The 22,336-nt window shown below is 37.8% G+C and overlaps 1 protein-coding gene across 6 annotated transcripts in view; it reads left to right on the forward strand.

The window, feature by feature from the left end:
* APBA2 (amyloid beta precursor protein binding family A member 2) overlaps positions 1-22,336 on the forward strand; it is a 364,180-nt gene that overhangs the window by 281,951 nt on the left and 59,893 nt on the right. For 5 of the 6 annotated variants that reach the window (XM_072616707.1, XM_072616730.1, XM_072616699.1 and 2 more), the window contains 3 exons: positions 5,066-5,211; positions 13,657-13,743; positions 21,829-22,014. In XM_072616707.1, coding sequence (XP_072472808.1) covers positions 5,066-5,211; positions 13,657-13,743; positions 21,829-22,014 — 419 coding nt within the window. The remainder of the gene's footprint in view (positions 1-5,065; positions 5,212-13,656; positions 13,744-21,828; positions 22,015-22,336) is intronic. The other variant, XM_072616733.1, reaches the window with a different exon arrangement.

Consider the following 22,336-nt stretch of genomic DNA (forward strand, 5'->3'; position numbering starts at 1 on the left):
ATGCTTCTATCTATTTCCCTCCTAAGCATTCTCTCTTCTTTAGAGGTTCAGTTGCCTCACAATCTTCTCTCTCATACTCCCTGCACTCATACCTGAAGACTTGAATATTCACATTGAGGTCCCTCCAAACATCCTGTCTTCCCAATTAATACAACTCCTCAGTTCCTGTAAGCTATATCTCAAGGTTTGTCATGCTTCATACAATACTCTCACCCCATGTTGTACGAACTCTGAAATTCCCCACTCTAATCATAATTTTCAATTTCCCTCCTGTGCTTCTTAAGTCTATGCTAGGTTTTCACCTAGACTTCACGTTCCTCTTTTCCTCCTGCTGTTCCAATCTATCACCTCTGTTCTGTCCTTGTACTTCTTCCTTTTGCAGTCTTTTCCCTGTAACTATTTTTGATTATATACAGTCTTCCATCTTTGAATTCCCTTCCCGTTTGTCCTTCTATCATCTGTTTCATGCCACTTCTCAACTCTGATTCAACCCCTTCTCCATTCCTATTCCTGAGTTACTGAATGCTACTGGTGAAAGTCCTGCAACTGTGCTAACTGGATCCACCACACAATTATTTTATTTAATCTCAAAGGGCCGTTTTTTGTGTTTGATGCTTCTTTTTATCAATTGATTCTTTGAGGCTAGATTTGAACTCAGATCTTCCTGATTCCGGGTCAGTAGCTGCCCTCATCAATTGAGATATCTAAATTGAGGCTGAATAACCATTTAAGATCACAGATGTCAAGCTGGAAGAGACTTCAGAAGTCATTTGACCCAACATCTCCTTTTACACATCAGGAAACTGTGATGGCAATCAAAATAGGATCTTTTGCTATTTTTGTTTTAGTATAATCAAGTGCCTCTAATTGAATCTTGCCTTTATCAGTCAAGAGTCTTTAATCAATCAAGGAGCAAAGTACAGAAACAAGAGTTTGTTTAACTGGAAACAATGTATGTATTTGTATTGTTAATTATTTTAAGGTGATTAAAGATCTTTACCACTCATTGATGGGCCTTCCCATTGTGGGAAGCTTGATTAGGGGAAATTGTTTTATAGGAGGGTCTGAAGTACCTTTTGTTTTTTCTATTGAGGCACTAGGTCAAAGAGTTGTGATACCCTCTGGCTCTAAAAATGGTATAAATCCTCTGAGTTGAGATTTTACTTTAGGGGCTTAATTTTTGTAATAAGATTTTGAGTGCCAGATGAGGAGTGAGAAGCCACTAAGGAGTCCCCTGGCTTTGAGAACCCAAATGTCATGCTTCCCTCTCTGGTAACTGCTCAGACAGCTATACCTGTCTGTTGAATTATGGTTAGGCATACTGACTGGAAGTATTTGCTTGGCCAGATGAGGGCTCTGGGAAGCTGATAAGGAGCCTCCTGGCTTTGAGAACCCAGATGTCATGCCTCCCTCTCTGTGGGAAGCACAGAGTCCCCTCTGACTATGGTCAGGCATTTGCGGTCCAACTGTTTGTTGAATTCAGGCCGAGGAAGCCATGTCTGTGGGTCTTTAATTTCTCTGTATTTTCTTTGAAGTTTGGGGTGCTGACTCCCTGAAATAACTGAATGATATATGTGTTTGGTTAAAGGAATGATACTTGTGCTTGATGAAAGTGATTGTTAACCCCTTGAAAGTTGCTTTCCTTTTATGAATGCAGATCTAAGAACCTGTGATAGCAGGCTCCCCTGTGTATGTTGAGGTGCTTACTGTTACAGAATCTGAGACCCAGAAGGGTTAAGTGAAAAGTGTCCAAGTTCACCTGGATAGGCAGTAAGAGGCAGAGTTGAGACACAAACCTGGGTCCTTTGACTCCATGACAAATAATACATGTCCTACTTTATCATGCTGCTTCTTGTCAGGGATATGGTAGGGGGGGAATGTCTGCATGGGTGTGTGGTCAGGCTAGGCAATCTAAATTTCCTTCTTTCTCAAAGACTCTAAAAGGAACTAGGGTGGGGCCTTCCAGGGGCTATTGGTTCTTCAGGGAAAGCACCAGGACTTTAAGAGAAGAAGGATGAGGGGTAATAAGACTGAATTAAAAGCAGTGGGTGGAATGAAGTCAACAGTAGCAATAGAGAGAACAGGAAATTTCCAGCGAGGACAAGCCTGGAATGGCTGTTTGCTAGTCCGTTTGTCAGTTCATAATTTGGGGAGTCTGCTCTCTATGATCTCTAGGATCATTTAGGCTCTTCTGAAGTACTTTGAAATCATACCCCCCAGACTCTTAACAGTTTATTACATTAGGTTTTAGTGCATATGAGCTGTTGCATTGGTGTGAAATAGATGTTAATGACTCATTTTAATCTCTTCCTCCCAAATATTTATATCCCACATTTAGATGCAAGGAGCACAGAGCCCCAAATGGACAAAGCAGCTCCATTATTTTTAGATTTTAATTTAATACCAACCTAGAAAATGTTTCAGATTTCCTTGGCAAATCTTAAGGAAATTGGATTTGCAGGATGATTGGGAAAAGAGGTTATTTTAATGGATAGTTGATTGACTTGGCTACATGCCTATGTATATGAGCTTTTGTGGTGAAACTGAAAAAAAATAAATAAATGAATTTGGAAATCTTGCACAGGCCACAGAGTATTTCGATAAAACCAGTGTTTGTGGAGTTGCAGCTTAATCATCAATTCATTTTTGCATTGCTTCCAGTTATTATCACACGTGTTAATGTACTAAATAGAGATGGTTTTTTTCATAGAACAAATTTTTATAAACTGCACAAATGGCTGAGTTCATCAATGGTGAGCCTACGGCTCAGCTGGGATTGGAGCATGGGTTAGTAGCAAAAACCAATAAAGGAACTCAATAGCCAACTATGTATTTGAGAACGATTCATTAAATTAGTGGAAAAAATGATCTACTAGAGTTGCTAATAACTCTTTATTGCTAATAACTGCTTTATTGCTTTACATGGCAATGTCACTACTGAAGGGAGCATTTGGAAAAAAGGATATTTACATGATGAACATTTAGCTAAAGAGTTTCTTCTGTTCTACACTTTTGCTTGTAGAAATGATTTCATTTTTCTTCTGCACTTCCCTATGAAGGGGCACACTATACTGTTATCCCTTCCATATCCCAATTTTCCCCATGGCAGTTTCAATATATTGTGGGTTGGCATAAGAAATTAAGTGAGAATTTTGGGGGGAGTTTTACAGAAGCTGCAGATGACACATGAAGGTCAACAGATGACATAGGAAAAGTTTAGAAACTCAGAAATGTATAAAATATATGTATACTGTTGTATAATAGCAACATATTTTAATTTTTAATACCATAATAATTCAGATTTCTTCTCTGGTATGAAGGGAGGGCCAAAACATTTTATGTGAATTTTCTGAATTAGGGGATGCCATGCCCTTAGCCCTCTCCACAGTGTGGAAGGAATAACTGTCTATACTTAGAATTATTCTAGAGTCATAGATTTAGAACTGAAAGTGACCTTAGGAATTATCTAGTAATACTCTTTCATTTCATAGGGGAGAAAACAGAAGCAGAACTATGAAAGTACTTAACCAAAGGTGCTATGAATAGTTAGTACCAGAGTCAGAATTCAAAGGACAGTAATTAATTCCATACCCAACACCCTTTCCATTGGAAGCCACTATACTAGTACTCATTTTCATTCCCCATGGCCATTCTAGGGGTATGTTGTGGTCTTAGGATAGACACATTCACAACATATCCTATATTTAGAGCTGCAAGAGACTGTGGAGACTTCCAGTTCCAATCTCCTATTAGTTGAGGAAACAATAAAGGTTAAGTGACTTATCTAGGGTCACGTAGCTAGCAAATGTCCTTATTTTTAAATTAGTAAAAATGAAGTGCAGAGGAAATTTTGAGAGAATGTAAGTGACTTGCCCAGGTTATGGCATATATGTAGAATGTGTCCAAGGCAGAATTTAAACCCAAATCTTCTTCCCTCCTTGTCCAATACTCCCTTCACTTCTTCACAGGATTTGGAGCTGGAATCAACATTAGAAATCATATCTGATAATTGGCACATATATAACCTGTATCAAATTGCTTACTATCTTAGGGAAGGGGGAGAGTAAGGTGGAAGAGAGGTAGAAAATTTGGAACTCAAAATTTTATATAAAGATAAATGTTAAAATTGTTTTTACGTGTCATTGGAAAAAATAAAATACTATCTACTATAAAAAGAAACACATAGCTAAAATATCTCTTGAAGTATGCAATTTTAAGAGAACTTGAGGGAAACAGATCTAGGCAAAATCTGTTTCATGTTTTGCAAAGTGAAAGGTGTTTGAAAAAATATTTTAACATTTTCAATTCATTCCAACATAATTGGACCTGAACATGTATTTTAGATGATTTTGTTTTATAAAAAGACCAGAAAACAATAACTTTACATCATACTAGTCAGAACTCACCTAACAGGAAAGATATCAAGGCATGAGAAAAATAAAATAAAACTTTGTTAAACAAGAAATCATGTCTGATCTTCTCGTCTCACAAATGAGATGCAGAGAGGGAGCAAGTACAGTAACTTGTGTGAGGTCACTGAGGAACCAGATAGTTGAGTCAGGATTTGAATGTAAGGCCTTTGATTCCTGTACTCCATAGTGTACAGACACTCTGACTTCTGAAGCAGGCAAAGCTTCAGTGCGTAGCTGCCTTCTCCCATGCAAGTTACAGCTGTTGGTGTTCTATAAATTTCCCTTCTGTCGTCGTTTGAGACTAAGAGATGGTGCCCTCTTTTGGAAAACAACATGCTTTCTTTATCATCTCTTGACGTACTTTATGGCCAGTGCATCGACTGCGTGCCAGGTGGTTCTGCAGTCATTTTCACAACGTAAAGAAAGGTGTTTAGGAAAGATGGTTTGGGTAATGGTGGGGATAGCAATGATTTGCTCCATTAAACCTGACCTCATGGCTGCTAAATCATTCTCCTCCTGTCAAGTGGTCTGCATGTTGACTCCATTTGATATACTTGTCTCTCCCACTCCAGTCCTAGATGTGGGGTGTGAGTGCCCTTAATTGAAGTCAGCTCCATCTTTCTGGGAAGAAACTAATTCTCTCCATTGTTTAGTTCCAGGCCCCTGTGAACCTGAAGATCTCATCGATGGAATCATCTTTGCTGCCAATTACCTGGGGTCTACACAACTGCTTTCTGAACGGAACCCTTCCAAAAATATCAGAATGATGCAGGCCCAAGAGGCAGTCAGCCGTGTCAAGGTAGCCTCAGTCTCTGAGCTGGTGAAAGGGGCTAGGTCCCTTGGCAGCTGAGCTCTCAAGGATTCTGTCTAAAATCAGGCAATTTCAAATTGACTTCAGGGTGCAGTGAAGTGAGTCTAGTTCTACCACATCAGAGACCTGCTTTGCTTCCCAAGGCCTGGTGTGAAAGTGCACAGAAACCCATAGGCCACCAGCAAGTGAGACATAAATTATTGCCGAGGTCAGAACAAAGAGCCTTAAGACTGGCGGAGCACTGTGAGGATTCAAAGGCAGAATCCAGTCTACAAAGGGAAAATCGTCAGGCTATAGAATACAGGAGATTAGTTTCCAGATGAATTCATTTCAGTAAGTTGGGCCTGGAAACATTTTTTTCTTAAAAAAGAAGTTATTCACAAGCATCCTAGCTGCCAAAAATTATTATTGTTTAAGGCCTCAAGTCCCAGTACAATGCTATTCTCCTTGTTTGTTCTAGTTAAAGAACTTACAGATGGGGAGGGAAAATCATTTCATGAGAGCAGTTGAATGTACTCATAACTCAGATAGGAGCTACTTAGAACTGGCAAGTCCAAACTTAGATTCAAATAAATTTGTGCTTCTGATAGAATCTAGATAGCAACAGTGATGTGACTTTCTAATATCACTGTTTAATGTTAAACAAGACACATATTTCATTGAAATCATTACACTTATCTTAAAACTCCCATGTATTAGTCAGAGCTATGTTTTGTTTTGAGCAGTGCCTTCTTCACAAAGACCTGTAGATTTGGAATTAGAGAGCCTGGGTCCTGATTCTGCTACTAACTAGTTGTGTACTTAGACAAACTGGTTCACTACCTCTGGGTCTTAGTTTCCACAGCTATAAAATGAGACCCTTCTGATTCTTAATTTATAATTCCATGATCATATGAACCCCATAAAAACATGTGTTGTGTTGGAGAGAGAACTGGATTTGGAGTCAGATGACCTCAGTTTGAATATTATTTCTGCTACTTATTACATATGTGACCTTGAGTAAATCATTTATCTCTTCTGAGTCTTAGTTTCTTTAGTTACAAAATGAGAAAGTGTTAGTGGCACCAAACTCAAACCAAAATGGAGATCATAAAACCATACATATGGATTCCTTTAGGCCGTATATTGACTTAATTTTAAAGTGTAATATTATCTATGTTCGATGTATTTTTATTTTGTTAAATATTTTCCAACTACATTTTAAACTAGTTTGAGGCCCAAGGACCATGTGTTTATCTGATACCTCTGGTCTGGATGACCTCTAAGGTCCTCTATTATGTGTTGTAGTATAAATTCAATTTATAAATTATATTGTGTTATTATATCACTATTATTTTTTGTTGTATTATAAATATTATAATGTATTTGTCAGAAAACTGAGCCTTACAATGGTTAAGTAACTAAGCCATAGTCACATGCAAGGTATAGCCAAATCTTAAACCTTATATCTTTTGAACCCCAAGTCCAGTTTTCTTTCTGCTACAATATGTAAAGCCCTTTCAGTGTTCAAGGGTTTAACACTGCTTATAAGTGTTAGAGATGGGTGAGTATTTTCTGAGTCAGTGGTGCTAAAACAAGGAAATTATTTTGTTAAGGAATTGCTGTTAGTGAGTTAACAGCAAACATGCTATTTGAGCTCTATATACACATTAGGTACTCTTAGTAAATGTTTTTTGAGTGGGAGAGGGGAGGTGAGAGGTGTAAAAATAAAAATATAGCCTGATTCTGAACTAAAAGAGTATGGGTTTTTTCCCCCAATTTTTCCTCTTGCCAGTTCTGAGAGCGATTCTATACTATAGCAGCTTCCCTTTGGAGCCATAGAAAATGGAATGAAATCCTGGTGATGGCTAGATAGTTCTTGCCATGAAAGAGACTCTTAGTCCTGACTGAAAATCCATGATTTTGCTGCCCTGGGCTGCAGATTGTGGCCACATGAATATACCTGTACAAGTAGATGTAGTACCCACTGTCTTGGATCCCCATGCTCCGTTCTAAGTAGTACAACTTTAACCTAAGATGTGAAAACATCGCACTTCTTCTTAGGCTTGATTATACTTAGTGATTTCTGACAATTCAAATCAATAACAAATGTTTCTCAAATGTTTCTGGTTCTTAGATTCACACACTGAGTAGGCCATTGGGCTTGGAAGGGATCTTAGAGATTATAGTCCAGCTCCACTTTTGTTTTTACAGATGAGAAAATGGATACCCGGAGAGGGGAAATGATTTTGCCTGAAACTGAGTAATTAGCTCGTATCAGAGCTGAAACCTGAACCCAAGTATCCTGATTCCCAATGCAATGTGGTTTTTTTTCTCCTGCACCATTTTGTGCAAGGTTGTTTGTGCAAGTGTTGGTCATTGGGAGATATGAATCTGACGTTTATCCTCAAGGAACTTACCCTGTAGTAGAAGTACGTTGAACGTGAAGGTACCTATTATAGGGTCTGGGTCACATTTTCCAATTCTATTAATGACCTTGGGTGTCTCCAAGTTCATTGGGATCTGTGAATGGAATAGCGCATGTTTCTTTGTTAAATTTTTGTCTACTGTTTGACCTCAATGCTCCTATGGTGCAGGAAAGCTTTCCTAAGTATTGCTTTACCACCTGGGAAAAAAAGTTTTGGCTACTTTTTTTTAAATGGTGCCCAAGGAAGTATAAAAAAATAAAGCCTGATTCTGTACTGAAAGAGTATGGGCTTCCCTCCCCCCACCCAGATTTTCCTCTTGGTATTCATTAGAGTAAGGATACTATCAAACAGCTGGTAGAACAGGAACAAGCCAACACTCTTCTAGGGCGTATAGAAGGATCCTGAAATTGACCTCCTAACAGCAGACTTGTCCATTAAATGAAGGCCTGACTCCACAGCCTTACTTGAACAGTTTCAAACTTGAAGAATTAATTCCTGCCTGAGGCAATAAGCTTTGATTTCGTAGTTGGCACAATCTGTCATTAAAATATTTCCCTTAGTCCTTATCATTCCATATATAAACATACTAGAGCGTCCCAGCTGTTTCAAACTGCTAAGAAACACACTTGTTAAGGGTCTTTAGTGATTAATTTATCATTTATATATCTATGCTTAATCCAAAAGGCTGTTTACCTGGGTAGATTTTTTTTCCATTTTATATAGGTTCTAAGTATTTAGCTCAATGGCCAAAAGACTTATACTATGTGCTGTGTCTTTTTTGTGCCCATCTGTTTTTCTTTTTCTCTTACGCGCTACTCAGAGGATGCAGAAGGCTGCTAAAATCAAGAAAAAAGTGGTGTGTAAAAAAAAAAAATGTTTCTCTAGAATACCAGTGCTTGTTTATGTTTGTGTGGCTTGTTTTTTGTGGAGCTGTGCTTTTGCATTAGAAATCCTCATAAAGAGGTAATGCTGAGTCTTCTTTCCCTTCCTCCTTGATTGCTTAATTCCATGTTATCAAATGGAGCTACAAAAATGGCTTCATTTCTTTTTCCTATTACCTATTTACTGATCATTGCTTCCTTTCTTTTCTGTTTAGTTTTTTTCAAATGTTCCAATACTTAATTTGTCTGGAGAAATGACTAATTTTGCATTTAATAGTGGTCATACTTGGAGGTGAAGCATTTTATGCTGACAGAGTGATATATCTTCCTATAGCATAGGCCTTACTATGACATTAATTAAATTATTCTGATATTTAAAGACTCATTAATTTTAATTTACCAAATCAGTACCATGAGTACTACAATTTGTAATGTGCACATACATTTTTCACCTAATTAAAAAAGGTTTTGGAGTGGGGTCAGGCTAGCTGTCATTTCAAAATAGATAATAATATTTAGTAATATGTTTGCAAACTCAGTCATTTACTGAGTTTAGGAGATTTACAATCATCATTTTAATATCTGTTTCAGAATACTAACAACTAAACATCTCTGATTGGTATTGAAATGCTCATTTGACAAATTTCTTTTTTATTTTGCGTGGACACCGATAGAAGCAACATGGTACAATGGATAGAGTGCTAGGGTTGAATAGGGGAACTCTGGGTTCAAATTAAATCTGGACAGACAAGCATGATGTAGTGCAAATATTTTTCACATTTTTTGGTCTCTGAACCGTGTGTGTGTGTGTGTGTGTGTGTGTGTGTGTGTGTGTGTGTGTGTGTGTGTGTGTAGGCAATCAGGGTTAAGTGACTTGCCCAGGGTCACACAGCCAGTAAGTGTCTGAGCCTGAATTTGAACTAAGGTCTTCCTGACTTCAGGGCTGGTGCTCTATCCACTGTGCCACCTAGCTGCCCCAACTTCACTATCCTCTCAAAAATTATCAAGCTTTTGTTAATACAGGTTATGTCTGTTGAAATTTATTGTATTTGAAATTAAAATGTCTTATGAAAATAGTTTTGATTTCACAGATATCATGGAAGGGTCTTGGGTCCCCAGACCACATTTTGAAAACTGCTTTAGTGGAATAGTGGATTTGGAGTCACAGAAGAGGAGTTTGAATTCTGATGCTGCCACTTACTAGCTATGAGATCTTGGTTGAGCCATAAGCTCTCTGAATCTCAGTTTCCTCATATGTAACATAAAGATATGGGCCTAGATGACTAATTTGGCCATTTCTGCATCAAAACATCTTTTCCCCAACTCTGACCCTTAAAAACTGTGTGACCCTGGAGAAATCATAACCTCAGGTAACTCTAGGTTTCCATACTAAATCATAAATGTATTTTAGGAGGGAAAGCTGTGAAGTTGAAAAAAAAAAAGCTAAAAAAAAATCATAAATCTTATTGTTTTGATACCAAGAATATATATGCCTGAAGCTGATACTGTTTCCTTTAAACCTGGGCAGACAACATCATTTCTCGGTTTTCTATGACCTATACACTTTGGCTTCTGACTTTCCATTTTTCTCTCAGGTTTTTGATCAGCAGCATGTCTCGAGCTGTTTATTTTCTGTATTCTGCTCAGTGAGGAGCAAACTGGCTAGCCTCTGTTCTCATTCCTATTAAGCAGATATCCCTTTTGGGATTTCAAAACTATAGCATTATGGGTTTAGGTTTTCCAGGCTGGCATTCGTAAAGCTATTTATTCCTTCCTAAGTACTCTATTGGCCTAAATGTGTACCACACTTTCCTCAATTCTGGCTTTTACCCACCTTGCTCTTGCTTCATAAGGTAAGAAGTAGAACTCGTGTCATTTTCAGTCAGCTCAAACTAGCCTCCCCCTACTTTTTTTCCCTTTGCTCAAATGTAGGTCAGAGAACTTTTCATTAGTACCTGCTTAATAAGTCCCCAGGTGCTCCCCTCTCTGGCTCTAAGAGGGACATTTCCAGACCATATGAGCAGCCCTTTATACCTCCTTTTTGGTAATTCAGTTTTTATAGGAAATATATTTTATGTAGAAAATAGAATAATTACTTTCAAGTATATATTCATATGCTAAATAGTCCCTTAACTATAATAAATACATATTAATGTATGTTTACAATATATGTACATATATATAATATATATGTTTTCCTTTTCAAAAAATTAGATTTTAGTAGTTTGCCCCCATATTGAGAAGGTGACCGATATTTGGAATACTCTGGTACTTGACATGTAGTTAGCAGAAGTTGTTACCAGATGGAAACAGATGCCTTAGTACTGAATTTGCAGTATTACTACGGATAGGATTATTTACTATAGGCATGATTAAAGACATTGATGGTATCATACTTTCTTAATTATGCTTTTTAAAAAACATGATATAATACAGGTAAAAATAAATATTAATTACTATCAATTTATATGCCCAATCAAAATACAATGCTTACGTAGAGAAAGTTTTACAGCTTCAGAGCAGCATGACATCAAAAATCCTTGCTAGCTTTCTTCTGTGCTAAGCTTGAACTCTCTTAGTATAATGTTTAATTAAGTATGTTTAATTATTTGATCTTAGGAAGAAAGGCTATCAGTCTTTTCATGGGCTTGTCTCTTGGTCCCAATTCTTCCAGTAGCAAGAGAACGCAGTTGGTTTTCTTTTTCGGTTGTATAAAATACCTTATTTATAATGTCTACGATTTTCACATAGCACTGAAAAGTACCCATTAAACACTGAAGCTGCATTTGCCCAGCAATTAATTGTCACATCTTGCTTCTGACTCAACCTGTCTCAGCAAGAATTACGATTGATCCAAGTCATTTATCATCCAAGCCTATAACTTCTGGAAACACATTTGAATAGACTATATCAAAGCTCGTGGTTTGTGGTTTTGGTCTTATTTGTAAGCAGAGACATAAAGTGGCTTCTTCCCAATGCCACAGAAAATGTACCTTAGCAGGATTTGTTTGAATCGGTAGCTATAATAATGAGGTAAAAGTTATAGAGCCCTGTAGTTGAGGGACAGATAGCACACTGTGTTTTTTCTCTTTAAGGACAGCATGAAAATACACTTACATCATCATAATATGTGATCTCCAGGTTTTTCAGAGTTCTTCGGGTATGGCCAGCAGGGAAAATGTGTTTTAATCACATACTAGGAAGGATCAAGTCCAATCTATATGACATTGCAAATTAGGAAGCACAGCACCCATTGGCATTTGAGTGACCACAGAGAATTACTTAACTCAATAGGCATACTAGTTAAACACACTTTTCTGTTTCCACTGTTTTGAAGTAATTGGAATTCCTACTGATTTAAAACCAATTAAAACACCTTCCTGGTCTTAAGCATGCTTAGAGTAGTACATTCAGGTACTGAAAAAGGTCAGCTTAAATGTAACTTGGTATATATACCATGTCAGTTGGGCCAATAATAAGCATGCTGTGGTTTAAAAAAAAATTTTTAAAAGCCACCTGACTTTTCAACATTTATGCTATGTATTATTATTAATTTGTGTAATATTTCCTAGTTATTATGGGATGGATTAGTATCATTATTAATTTAAAAACAATATTTCCCAGTTATATGGAAAGGAAGAAGAACCACACGACATTAATAGTTAGTCATTTCTACAATGGTTTGAGGTATAAGGTTGACAAAGTACTTTTCTTATAATAACCCTACAAGGTAGGTAGTAGAAATAGCATTATTCCTATTTTTGGATGAGGAAACTGAATATTAGAAAAGATAAGGGACTCATCCAGGGATGTTCTGATAAATGTTTAGCAGCTGGGTCACTAGGGAAAAAAAAGGCACACGTGACAGACTTTTAAGTTTAATCTTCATTGCTAATATTTTCTCCATCCCTTTCTTAAATCTAGACCATCAACTGAACAATAAATCAAGGCCTGATTTGTAGTGCTTGATAATTCTAAAGGTGTAAATACTCTCATTAAAAATTTAACAATTTACTGTTAAGAGCTGATAAGAGCTAGTTCCAGCACACCCTTATACTTTTCCCGGGTCACATAGGAAGCACATGTCAGTGTTGGGATTTGAACTCGGGACTTCTGATCCACGGCTAGCTCTCATTCTGCTACAGAATACTGCCTCTCCATTATGTGCTTATTATAATCCCCTAACTTTAGAGCTGGAGGAAACTTTAAAAATCTCTAGTTTAGCCAACTTCTTCCATAGATGAAGAAATGGAGGCAGAGAAGTTAAATAACCTGTTTATGATCACATAGCAAGTAAAGAAGTCAGTATTTCAGAGTAGTTCAGTTTCTAGTTTCAGGGAAAAGATAGGCTAATGGAACAGAATGGCAAATGTGATTATGAATATCTACCTCCAGAGAAAACATTGATATTTTAATTAACCTTCTTTGAAAATAAACCTTCAAGACAGCTAAGTGGTACTGCGGATACAGCGCTGGTCCAAGAGTTAGGAGGACCTGAGTTTAAATCTGGCCTCAGACACGTACCAGCTGTGTGACCCTGGGCAAGTCACTTAACTTGCCTCCTTCCCCCCCACACCCCCCAAAGAAAATAAAATGAAAATATACCCCCTTTATTCATGAGTGATACTTTTCAAGATTAAATTGACCAGCAAAGTCTGTGAGTATTGTTACTTACTGTATAGCTTGTGGTAGTGGCAGAAAAGTCATCAGTCTATGGAATCAAACTATGGGGTAGATTTTTACTGTTGGAGCAAGTTTCTTGACTTGAATTAATATAGGCTAAGTCAAGAGGTGTATACACACACACACACACACACACACACAGAGCTTAGCTTCATTGGTTGCTTGTAGTTTGGTGTCTACATGGATGCTGGTGTACAAAAGGAATATTTGAAAGCATTTCTCCTAAAGGCTTTTCTGTACTTTCAATGTTCAAAACTGTAAGTATTTGTTTCTCCTTTGCACTTTCAAATGCCACAGGTAAAGCTCAATCTCCCTGAAACTTTCTTGTAAGTTTGTGCTTTCTAGATTTATCTTTGAGCAGTTTAGATATTTAGCGCTCCTCCCCTCCCAGTTGTCTTGCTAAAGTAAAGTCATTGAAGGCAATTAAAATTTGCTTTTTAACAAGTATTTTCTTTTCTCAGAGTTCTGAAGGAGATTCTCAAACTTTGACTGAAGTGGATCTCTTCATCTCCACTCAGAGGATTAAGGTTTTAAATGCAGACACACAGGTCAGTGCCTAACACATTTAAAATATAATTACACAGAAATTCTGCTAGATAGAAAACTATAATTGTCAAAAAAAAAAAAACAACCCTCAAAACCTTTCCATTAGATGTTTGGGGCAAAAATGTTTACCTGTGACACAGATGAATCTGTACTTTAGGATCATGGGCAAATGCCAATTTTAGAAAACGTTGTTAGTTCATTTGAGGATGGGGAGTATTATAAAGAAAATGTTCCTTTATAATAGTTGTTTGCTGCCCAGAAACCTTAAATATTTGAGAAATGAAGTTACTTTGGAAAGAAACATGAGCTGAGTTAGAAATCACATAGTTATTTTAGCTGACCTTTCATGACTCTCAAATGCCTTTCATGACTTCTTGAAAGAATAATTCCAGTAAATCTAGTTTTATTGATGTCAGTATAAAAATAATAATAGCTCACATTTACATAGCACTTTGAGGTCTATAAAAAGGAATTTCTTCTCAGAAACTCTCTGGTAATGTCAATATTTTTATCTCTGTTTTGCAGTGAAGGAAGTTAAGGATAAAAGAGGATTTGTCCAGGGTCCTATAGCTTAGTGTCAGGGACAGTCAGTGCAGGGCCTCAGAGTCTATGTTTCTGAGTCTCTATTGCACCACTTTTCCTTGTGTTTAAGAAGAATCTAGATATTGGAACTGTTGCTTAATTAGAACATTAAATTGGTTTAGTTTCATTCTGGTAGAGGGAAAGAATATTAGATTTGCAGACAGAAGGCCTAGGTTCAAGGCTGCTGTGCTATTCAATATTATATTCCCTCGAGTAAATGATATAACTTCTTCCAGTTTTAGTTTCTTCATCCCTAAAATGAAGAGATTGGACTAGGTAGATCTCCAAGGTCCCTTCCAACTCTAAGTCCTATGGTCTCTGCATTATAAGCCAATATTGACCAAGTAAAGGAATTTTAGTTATTGGAAAGGACCTGAGATACTGTGAAGTAAAACTACTTCATTTTACCGAGGTGGGAACCAACAGACAAAGCTAGGGTCACTATCATCACCGTCATCACCAACAGCATCATCATTTACATAGCACTATGAGTCAAGCACCCTGCTAAAGTACTTCACCATTATTATCTCATTCGATCCTCACAACCCTGGGAGGTAGGTTTTATTATCCCTGTTTTACAGATGAGGAAAAAGGGTAAATGACTTGCCCAGAGTCACACAGCTAGTAATTGTCTGAGACCAAATTTGAATGCAGGTCCTCTCCACTCTAGGCCCATTCCTCTATCTAATATGCCACCTTGCGCAGATCTTGTCAATTTGACATTGTACTAGTGGCAGCATTAGATTTGGGAATTTCTGAGTGTCTCCCAGAAAAGATAATCTACTTTACTGAGGTTTCATAAGAAGAGTACCCTTTATTCAGATTATATATATCCTGATTTGGGGGACAGAAAATATAGTCTGATTAAATCTGTGGTCTTAGAAGCCTGGATCAGGACCAGGGGCATTTTGTTAAAAGCTTTCAATAGATATTTCAGAATTAGCTGGGATTGAGATTTTGAATACTAAAGGTTACTGCAGGACATAGATATGTCAAGTACCTACAAACCCAAAATGTTTCCCCAAAAGGTCAGTTGGTCCATCCTTACACTGATTTTTTTTTTCTTCTTGGGGTAGTTTTAGAGAGTTATCTTCGTAGAAAATAAAAATTTACTCTATCAGCCAGGTATTGATTTTGTTTGCTATTAACTTGATAGGTAGGAGAGCAAAGTTAGAAACCTCGTGGACCTGAAGAAGTGAGAAAAGGAAAACAACAGCTCTCAAAAATATCTTATGAGTTCTGGAACAGAATTGGGTCTTTCAAACTCGCAGTCATGGATGGAGGCTGTAACCAAAGAAATCTCATTATAATGATATTTCTACTTTTTCCATCCTACAGATAATTGTACATTGTCCTTTCCATTTTAAACCTCTACTGTTTACTTTCCCCTGGGGCTTATGCTCTGATTTTCTGGTTGTCTACTCAATACCAACACAACTGATTGAGAAAGGAAAAATATGTTCAAATTTCTCATTGGACATACATTAGGAATACTGATAAATTTGATTGTGTTGCCTTCCTTTTCTCTTCCTTCCCTTCCCTTTTTAGTGGAACTGATGGGTTTTGGCATTGTATGAAACAATGTAACCATTTTCTCTGATCTAGTTTAGTATTGGGAGATTGGGGTGGTGAGCCTAGTAATTCTAGTTATTCCATTGATTTTTCATAATTGAGAAAGATATTAGTCATCTCTTCCACATGTACATTGTAGAGCAAATCTTTTAGAATTCCTTGCTTTTACCTACTCCCTACCTATATCACCTAGCCCAGGGGTGGGGAACCTTCGGCCTCAAGGACACATGTGGCCTTCTAGGTCTCTGGATGCAGCCTTTTGACAGAGTCCATATTTTGCAGAACAAATTCTTTTGTTAAGGGGATTTTTTTTCTGTGAAGTTTAAATTCAGTTAAAGGGCCACACTTGAGGACCTAGAGGTCCACATGTGTCCTTGAGGCCACAGGTTTCCCCACCACTGACCTAGCCATTGATTAACACTAAAAATCTCTTAATGTTGAACTTTCCTTTCCTTTCTCCTTCCCATCCCTTCCCTTCCCTTCCCTTCCCTTCCCTTCCCTTCCCTTCCCTTCCCTTCCCTTCCCTTCCCTTCCCTTCCCTTCCCTTCCCTTCCCTTCCCTCCCCTCCCCTCCCCTCCCCTTCCCTCCTCTTCCCTTCCCTTCCCTTCCCTTCCTTTCCTTTCCTTTCCAGAGCATAGGCACTTTTCATAGAGAGATCCCTTATGTCTTAGGAAAGAGATGGGTTGGAATTTTCCCAACATTAAAAGCAAAGATCTAGTTAGAGAAGCCCATTACTAGCTCCCCAAGGATTACCATGAATTTGTTTCCAGTGTCTCATCATCCCTCTTCACATCACAGATCTCTTGACACAATTATCCAAACACTTGCGTTGACAACTTCGTTTCACAGAGTCAGAATTTGGCTTTTACATGAGGACTTACTGTCCCAGTTGGAGTTAAGAGTCTGAGTACATATTAATGATCACAAATTAACACTTTTTAGAGAAGTTATCTCTATTTACTTTATCCCTTACAAACGTGTGTTTTTGTCCTCTTCTGAGTAGAATGGAGAAAAATGTCTTTTATACCTGATGTGATAGGTTAACCTGCTTTTAACTATATATATTTGTATGTGTGTATACACACACATATATCCATATACATACATATATGTTTAGACATACACATATGTATATGCATATATTTTATATACTCCATTTTTCTGAACTGGACCAATTCACCCTTCCTTAGGCAGCCTGATGGTCCTCCAGAATTCAAGGTAGTCACTCACCTCACCATCCTCCTATAGGGAGGAAGTACATTGCACTGCCATGCCCAGTATCCAGCATCCTGCCCTTTACTACTGACAGACTCAGGTTTTGTTTCATTATCTGCCCACTGCAAACATCAGGAGCACATCAATTCTTTCATTTATTTAGTTAGTTCGTGCTCTTTGGCTTTTGAGAATGCCAGTGCAATTTTAAGTATGAAATTATTTTTTGTTCTGGCATAAGGTAAGCAAATGACTGGAATCTTAATGTAGTATCTCTGAATCTAACTGACTGAGGATAGATGAGCTGGGGGTTAATGATTATGGCTGCAAGGGGATGGTATGCTTGGCTTGGCTCTGATGCTCCGTTATGAGTGCTTACTCCCAGTGGACTTTTTTCACTCCAGAGCAAAAGAAGAATCTTTGTTCTCTTTAATGGAATGAAAATGCTGATGGGGAAATTGATTCTCTTTTCAGGGGTGCTGTAAATAAAAGCTTCCTTGAGCAACCTTCCTCTCTCCATTTTCTCAGAGTAGGGGGTAAATTTCTTCCAAAGAGCCTTATGTTCACCATTGTGCTTATATGTTTCTGACTGATCATATTTCTGAGAGGGTAAAGTGTTTTGACATAATTCCTGGCTTTTGATATTGTTTGACTGCTACAGCAGCTGGGGGGTGCCAGATACATTGCTTTATAATCATTTCCAATTCTGTAAAACAGGTTTCTCTCCCTCTGTGTTCTATTGCTACAAGTCAAGCAGGGCTGTATATAAGGAAGGCCACTGGTGTGCATATACGTGCATGTGTGTGTGTGTGTGTATCTATGTGTATGATTAAAGAACCCCATTGTCTTCCTAAAAAGTGGGGAGGGGAGTTGAATTCATTGTAACTTAGCTATGAGAGCAGACATTTTTCTCTGACTCTTCCCCCCTTATCATACCCTTCTAAGTTATACAGTGGAGAATATTGAAAAGTGTCTTGCCCTGTAGTGTTTGAGATTCTGCCAGGAAGTGTCCATTATAGAAGAGTTCCCTGCAGAGAGGAATTTTATAGAATCACGGAGAAGAAACCTGAAACTTTTTCAGCATTTATTTTCATGCTTCATCTGCAATGAATGTTCTGCTCATCACTGAGCGTTCAATTTCAGGGCTGAAGAAGTCGCTAAGAGTATTTTTGGGGGAATGATCATTTAGAAAATAAGGGGTGTCTGCCATGAACCAAGTGATACAGAGAAAGTAGCCACAGGAGAGTTCAGAGGATTGTTGAATAGAGGTCCCTCCCTCTCAGCCAAGCTGATGATTTTCTGTTTTATGGAAGAGAGTTCCATAATGGTCTTTGACAACCCATGATGTTATCTTTTATTTTTACTTTAAGGCAATGCTTTTGAATATTCCTTGTAATTCATTAATACTATAACTTAAGTACATCATGGGAAAAGAGAAGGAAAATTTATCATGGCCCCTTTTGTTATAATACTTTTCATAAATTTGAAAACAAGTAACCTTTTCCATCTTTTCTGTGCCTAAGAAGCCCTATGCCTTTAAGATTTGTCTCTGAAGTCCACTGTGGCCTGGTCTGTTTGAAAAACTATCTTCCATTTTCTACTAAAAGTTGTATCTCACTGTTTGCCCTGGCTTTCTGATTTTATCATGATAGTGTTATATTGTTTTCTGTTGTCCTTAATAATCTATTTTGGTTTTTACTATTTATGGTTTTATTTTTATTTTTAATTTTTTTGGTTGTTTAGATTTTACAGGAAATCTTTTTTGTTTAACAGATTTCCTTGCTTTCTAGAGGCCCCGAGCAAGGCACTTTTCCCCCTTTTGCATAAAACACCACTCTACCCCATTGTTTTGAAATCATGAAAAGCATTAGAAACATAGTCACCTTAACCTCTAAGAACAAAACTATCAAGTAGTGCCTGCTACACTTTCCTTTGTGCTTCATTTATCTTGTCTGCTAAACCTCTGGCCTAGTTCTGCTTCAACAGAATCACAGAATTTAAGTCTGAAGGAACCTCAAAGGCTAGTCAGTCAGTCCATGCAAAGAATCATCTCTAAAAACCTACTTGAAAAGTAGTCATCCAGTCTTTGGAGAGTGTACTTTGCAGAATGAGTACCTCTACAGGTGCCAAGCAATGGAATTTTCAGCTGAAGAGAGGGGAGAAAAAACTTTCTAACACACCCAGCCGTGCTTTTATTTGCCACCCCAGTTGTCCTAGACCATCTCTAAATTATAGGAGAAGAGAAGTCAATATAGAAAGAATGACAGGTTTCTCCACATACAAATGAGAAATCAGTTTGATTGAAGTCCCCCCTGTATTTACATTGATGTCTCACAATCAACCCCTCTATGTGTCCTACCCTGCTAATGTCAAAGGATATCTGGCAAACAGGTGGGTGACTCTTTTAACGTTTATGTTTGCCAACGCCTGAAATGAAGGAGTTTTGAGTGGCTAAAAACAAAACACAATTGCTACCGCTTAAACCTCAAATCAGCAGAGCAGACTGAGTGAGATCAGTACAAAAGACAAACATGGAACTTCATGAGGTTGGAAGACTTCAGAGATCACAGAAACATGCCATGTCTCACCTTTCCTTTTGTGGAGGGGAAATAATGACTCTGGAAGAGAAGCTTATTAGTTGTTCAAAGCCATTGTGTGCTGCTTCATTGAGAAGGAGAATATTCTTGAGAGACAGTGGACCATGATTTAATGGACAAAATAACAAAAATAAAATCAAAGCAACAAGAATAATATGTCCTTAAGCTGAGTCAAAAGAGTGGGGTGAGTTTCAGAAACTGCATTGGGCCATTTGGTGTGGCCCATGCAGGTTTGCACTTTGCCCATACAATGCCTAATTGCTTTATGTTCTGCAAACAGAATGCTTTTTATGGAAGATTTAGCACTGAGCTTCATCCCCCTGTTCTCTGAAGGAAATTCTAGGCCAGGCAATTGTTATATTCTCTGTGTGCATACACAAGCTCACAGCCAGGGCTGCTTTTCAAGTACTAGCATAATGTGTTCTAATTGAAGATGGTTCTTTGAGTTTTAGAAATTGAAGAGTGCTTAAAGGGTCATCCCTCTGAGGGGAATGAGAGTTGGGATGGAAATCTTCTAGAATAGAAGCTGCTTTTTAAAAAATTTAATTTTGTCCTATCACCAAGAAAAGCTCTTGCTCCCCATAGATTCCCATTTTTGCAAATATGAAAGGACTCATGATCTCTTTGGCCTTCAGCCAATGGCAGAGCTTGATGATTTTGGCCAACTCTAACATAATCAAGGTTTTCACCTTGAATACTTTGTTCTACTATAATAAAATGCCAACGAACCAGAATGTCTGGGGAATAGAATATTCTGGGTAGACAAGTTAGGCCTGTCTATATCTCCTAGGATGTAATTCATGGAGGTATGGGAGAGGGGCTGTCAGAGTTTGGGGAGAGGTGAAACAAAGGATACTTAGAATAATACTTTAAAAAAAATGAATGCACATATTTGTAATTTCAGAAAATAATGTTTTCCAAGGCATTAATAGACACTTATTTTGTGATAAGGCAAATCCAATGTGTTAAGAATGAAATCTCAAAGCCTTAAAAGTAGATGGAAACACAAAGGGGTCCAGCTCTCAGATTTTGTCAAGGGTGGTAAGAATAATAATGTGACTCCCATTGTCATGTTGTTTTGAGGTTTACAAAGCACTTTTTTCACAATAGCCTTGTTTAGTGGAGGTATAATTTCCCCCCATTTTACAGATGAGAAAATTGAGGCTCATGGCTATTAAATGACTTGCCCAGGACATTATAACAAATAAATCTTGGAGTCAGGATGAAGAGAACTTTTCAAATGCTTTTTACTAGGTCTGATTCTGGACACCTTAATTTTCTGGTTCACTGAAGGTTTTAAGTAGGAAAGCTGTTTTTGTTTGTTTAAATTTTATCAAAGATCTTTCTTAAATGTGCTTGTCCACTTTTCTGAGAACCAAAGTACTGGGAATGGTAATCACTGCTGTAAGATACACAAAGGCACCCAAATGGAAGGAGTTTTCCTAGTATAGGAGATAGAAGAGATTGGTCTAAGTATGTATGAATTCCAGACCAAAGTTTGGAAATTGGTTATTGCTCTTGGTTTTTTAAACACATATCACCAGTATTAAGATATATTCTTGTGCTTTGTCTGGTTTTCTTTAGGGTATGCTGGGAAAGTCTTCTTTATTGAAAGGTCTGGTTAATGGAGGTTTTATTGAATTTGTCATCTTGGTGGATATTTCTATGGTTGTTTTCTACTATGTTTTTGGAATGCTGCCTTATAACCTTGGATATGTATTGCTATTGCTATGATGTTTGTACCTACCTATGTTCCTTGTGGGTACCTTCACTATCCGCTAATTTCACTCTTGGAAGAAAGAAATAGAGCCAATTTAGCTTGCCTATGTGCCTTCTTTCTGCATACCTGAATATCTTCAGTCCTGTTGTCTGGCCTGGAGGGAGTCAGGTAAAGGCAGTGAGCAGGTGAGTCTATTGAAAAGCTATTTGTATGGATGTCCCAAGGACTTGTATACAGCATGTATATTTGCTTTTTGCATTATTGAGGAGATCATCTTGTGAAAAGTACTAGCTCTAATAAGATGTCTAAGTAATGGTCTCCAGAGGCATTGAGACGTGACCCAGTAGGCACAGTCACACAGTTCAGAGGTGCTTCTTGATTTGGCTTTCCTTCTCCATTGGTAGGAAACCATGATGGATCATGCTTTGCGTACCATATCCTACATTGCTGACATTGGGAATATTGTTGTGTTAATGGCGAGACGTCGGATGCCCAGATCAGCTTCTCAAGACTGTATTGAGACCACACCTGGTGCCCAGGAAGGGAAGAAACAATACAAGATGATCTGCCATGTCTTTGAGTCAGAGGATGTAAGTAAATTACTTGTTAATTGGTATGAAAGAAGCAGCATTATGTAATGCAGGAGGTATCCAACATGTAGTCCACTGGCCATGTTTCTGCTGCTAACACTCCCAAGTGTGGCTGAAGCAGGTTAACATGTAATCAGGAAATATTTAACAAAATAAACAAAATTGAGTAGAACAGAGATGTGTTGTTGTTGTTCAGTCAGGTAGAACTCTTCGTGACTCCATTTGGGGTTTCTTTTGACAAAAATACTGAAATGGGTGGCCATTTCCTTCTCTGGCTCATTTTACAGATGAGGAAATTGAGGCAAATAAGGTTAAATGACTT

This window comes from Notamacropus eugenii, chromosome 1 (genome assembly GCF_028372415.1).
Source record: "Notamacropus eugenii isolate mMacEug1 chromosome 1, mMacEug1.pri_v2, whole genome shotgun sequence".
NCBI classification, from domain to species: Eukaryota; Metazoa; Chordata; class Mammalia; order Diprotodontia; family Macropodidae; genus Notamacropus; species Notamacropus eugenii.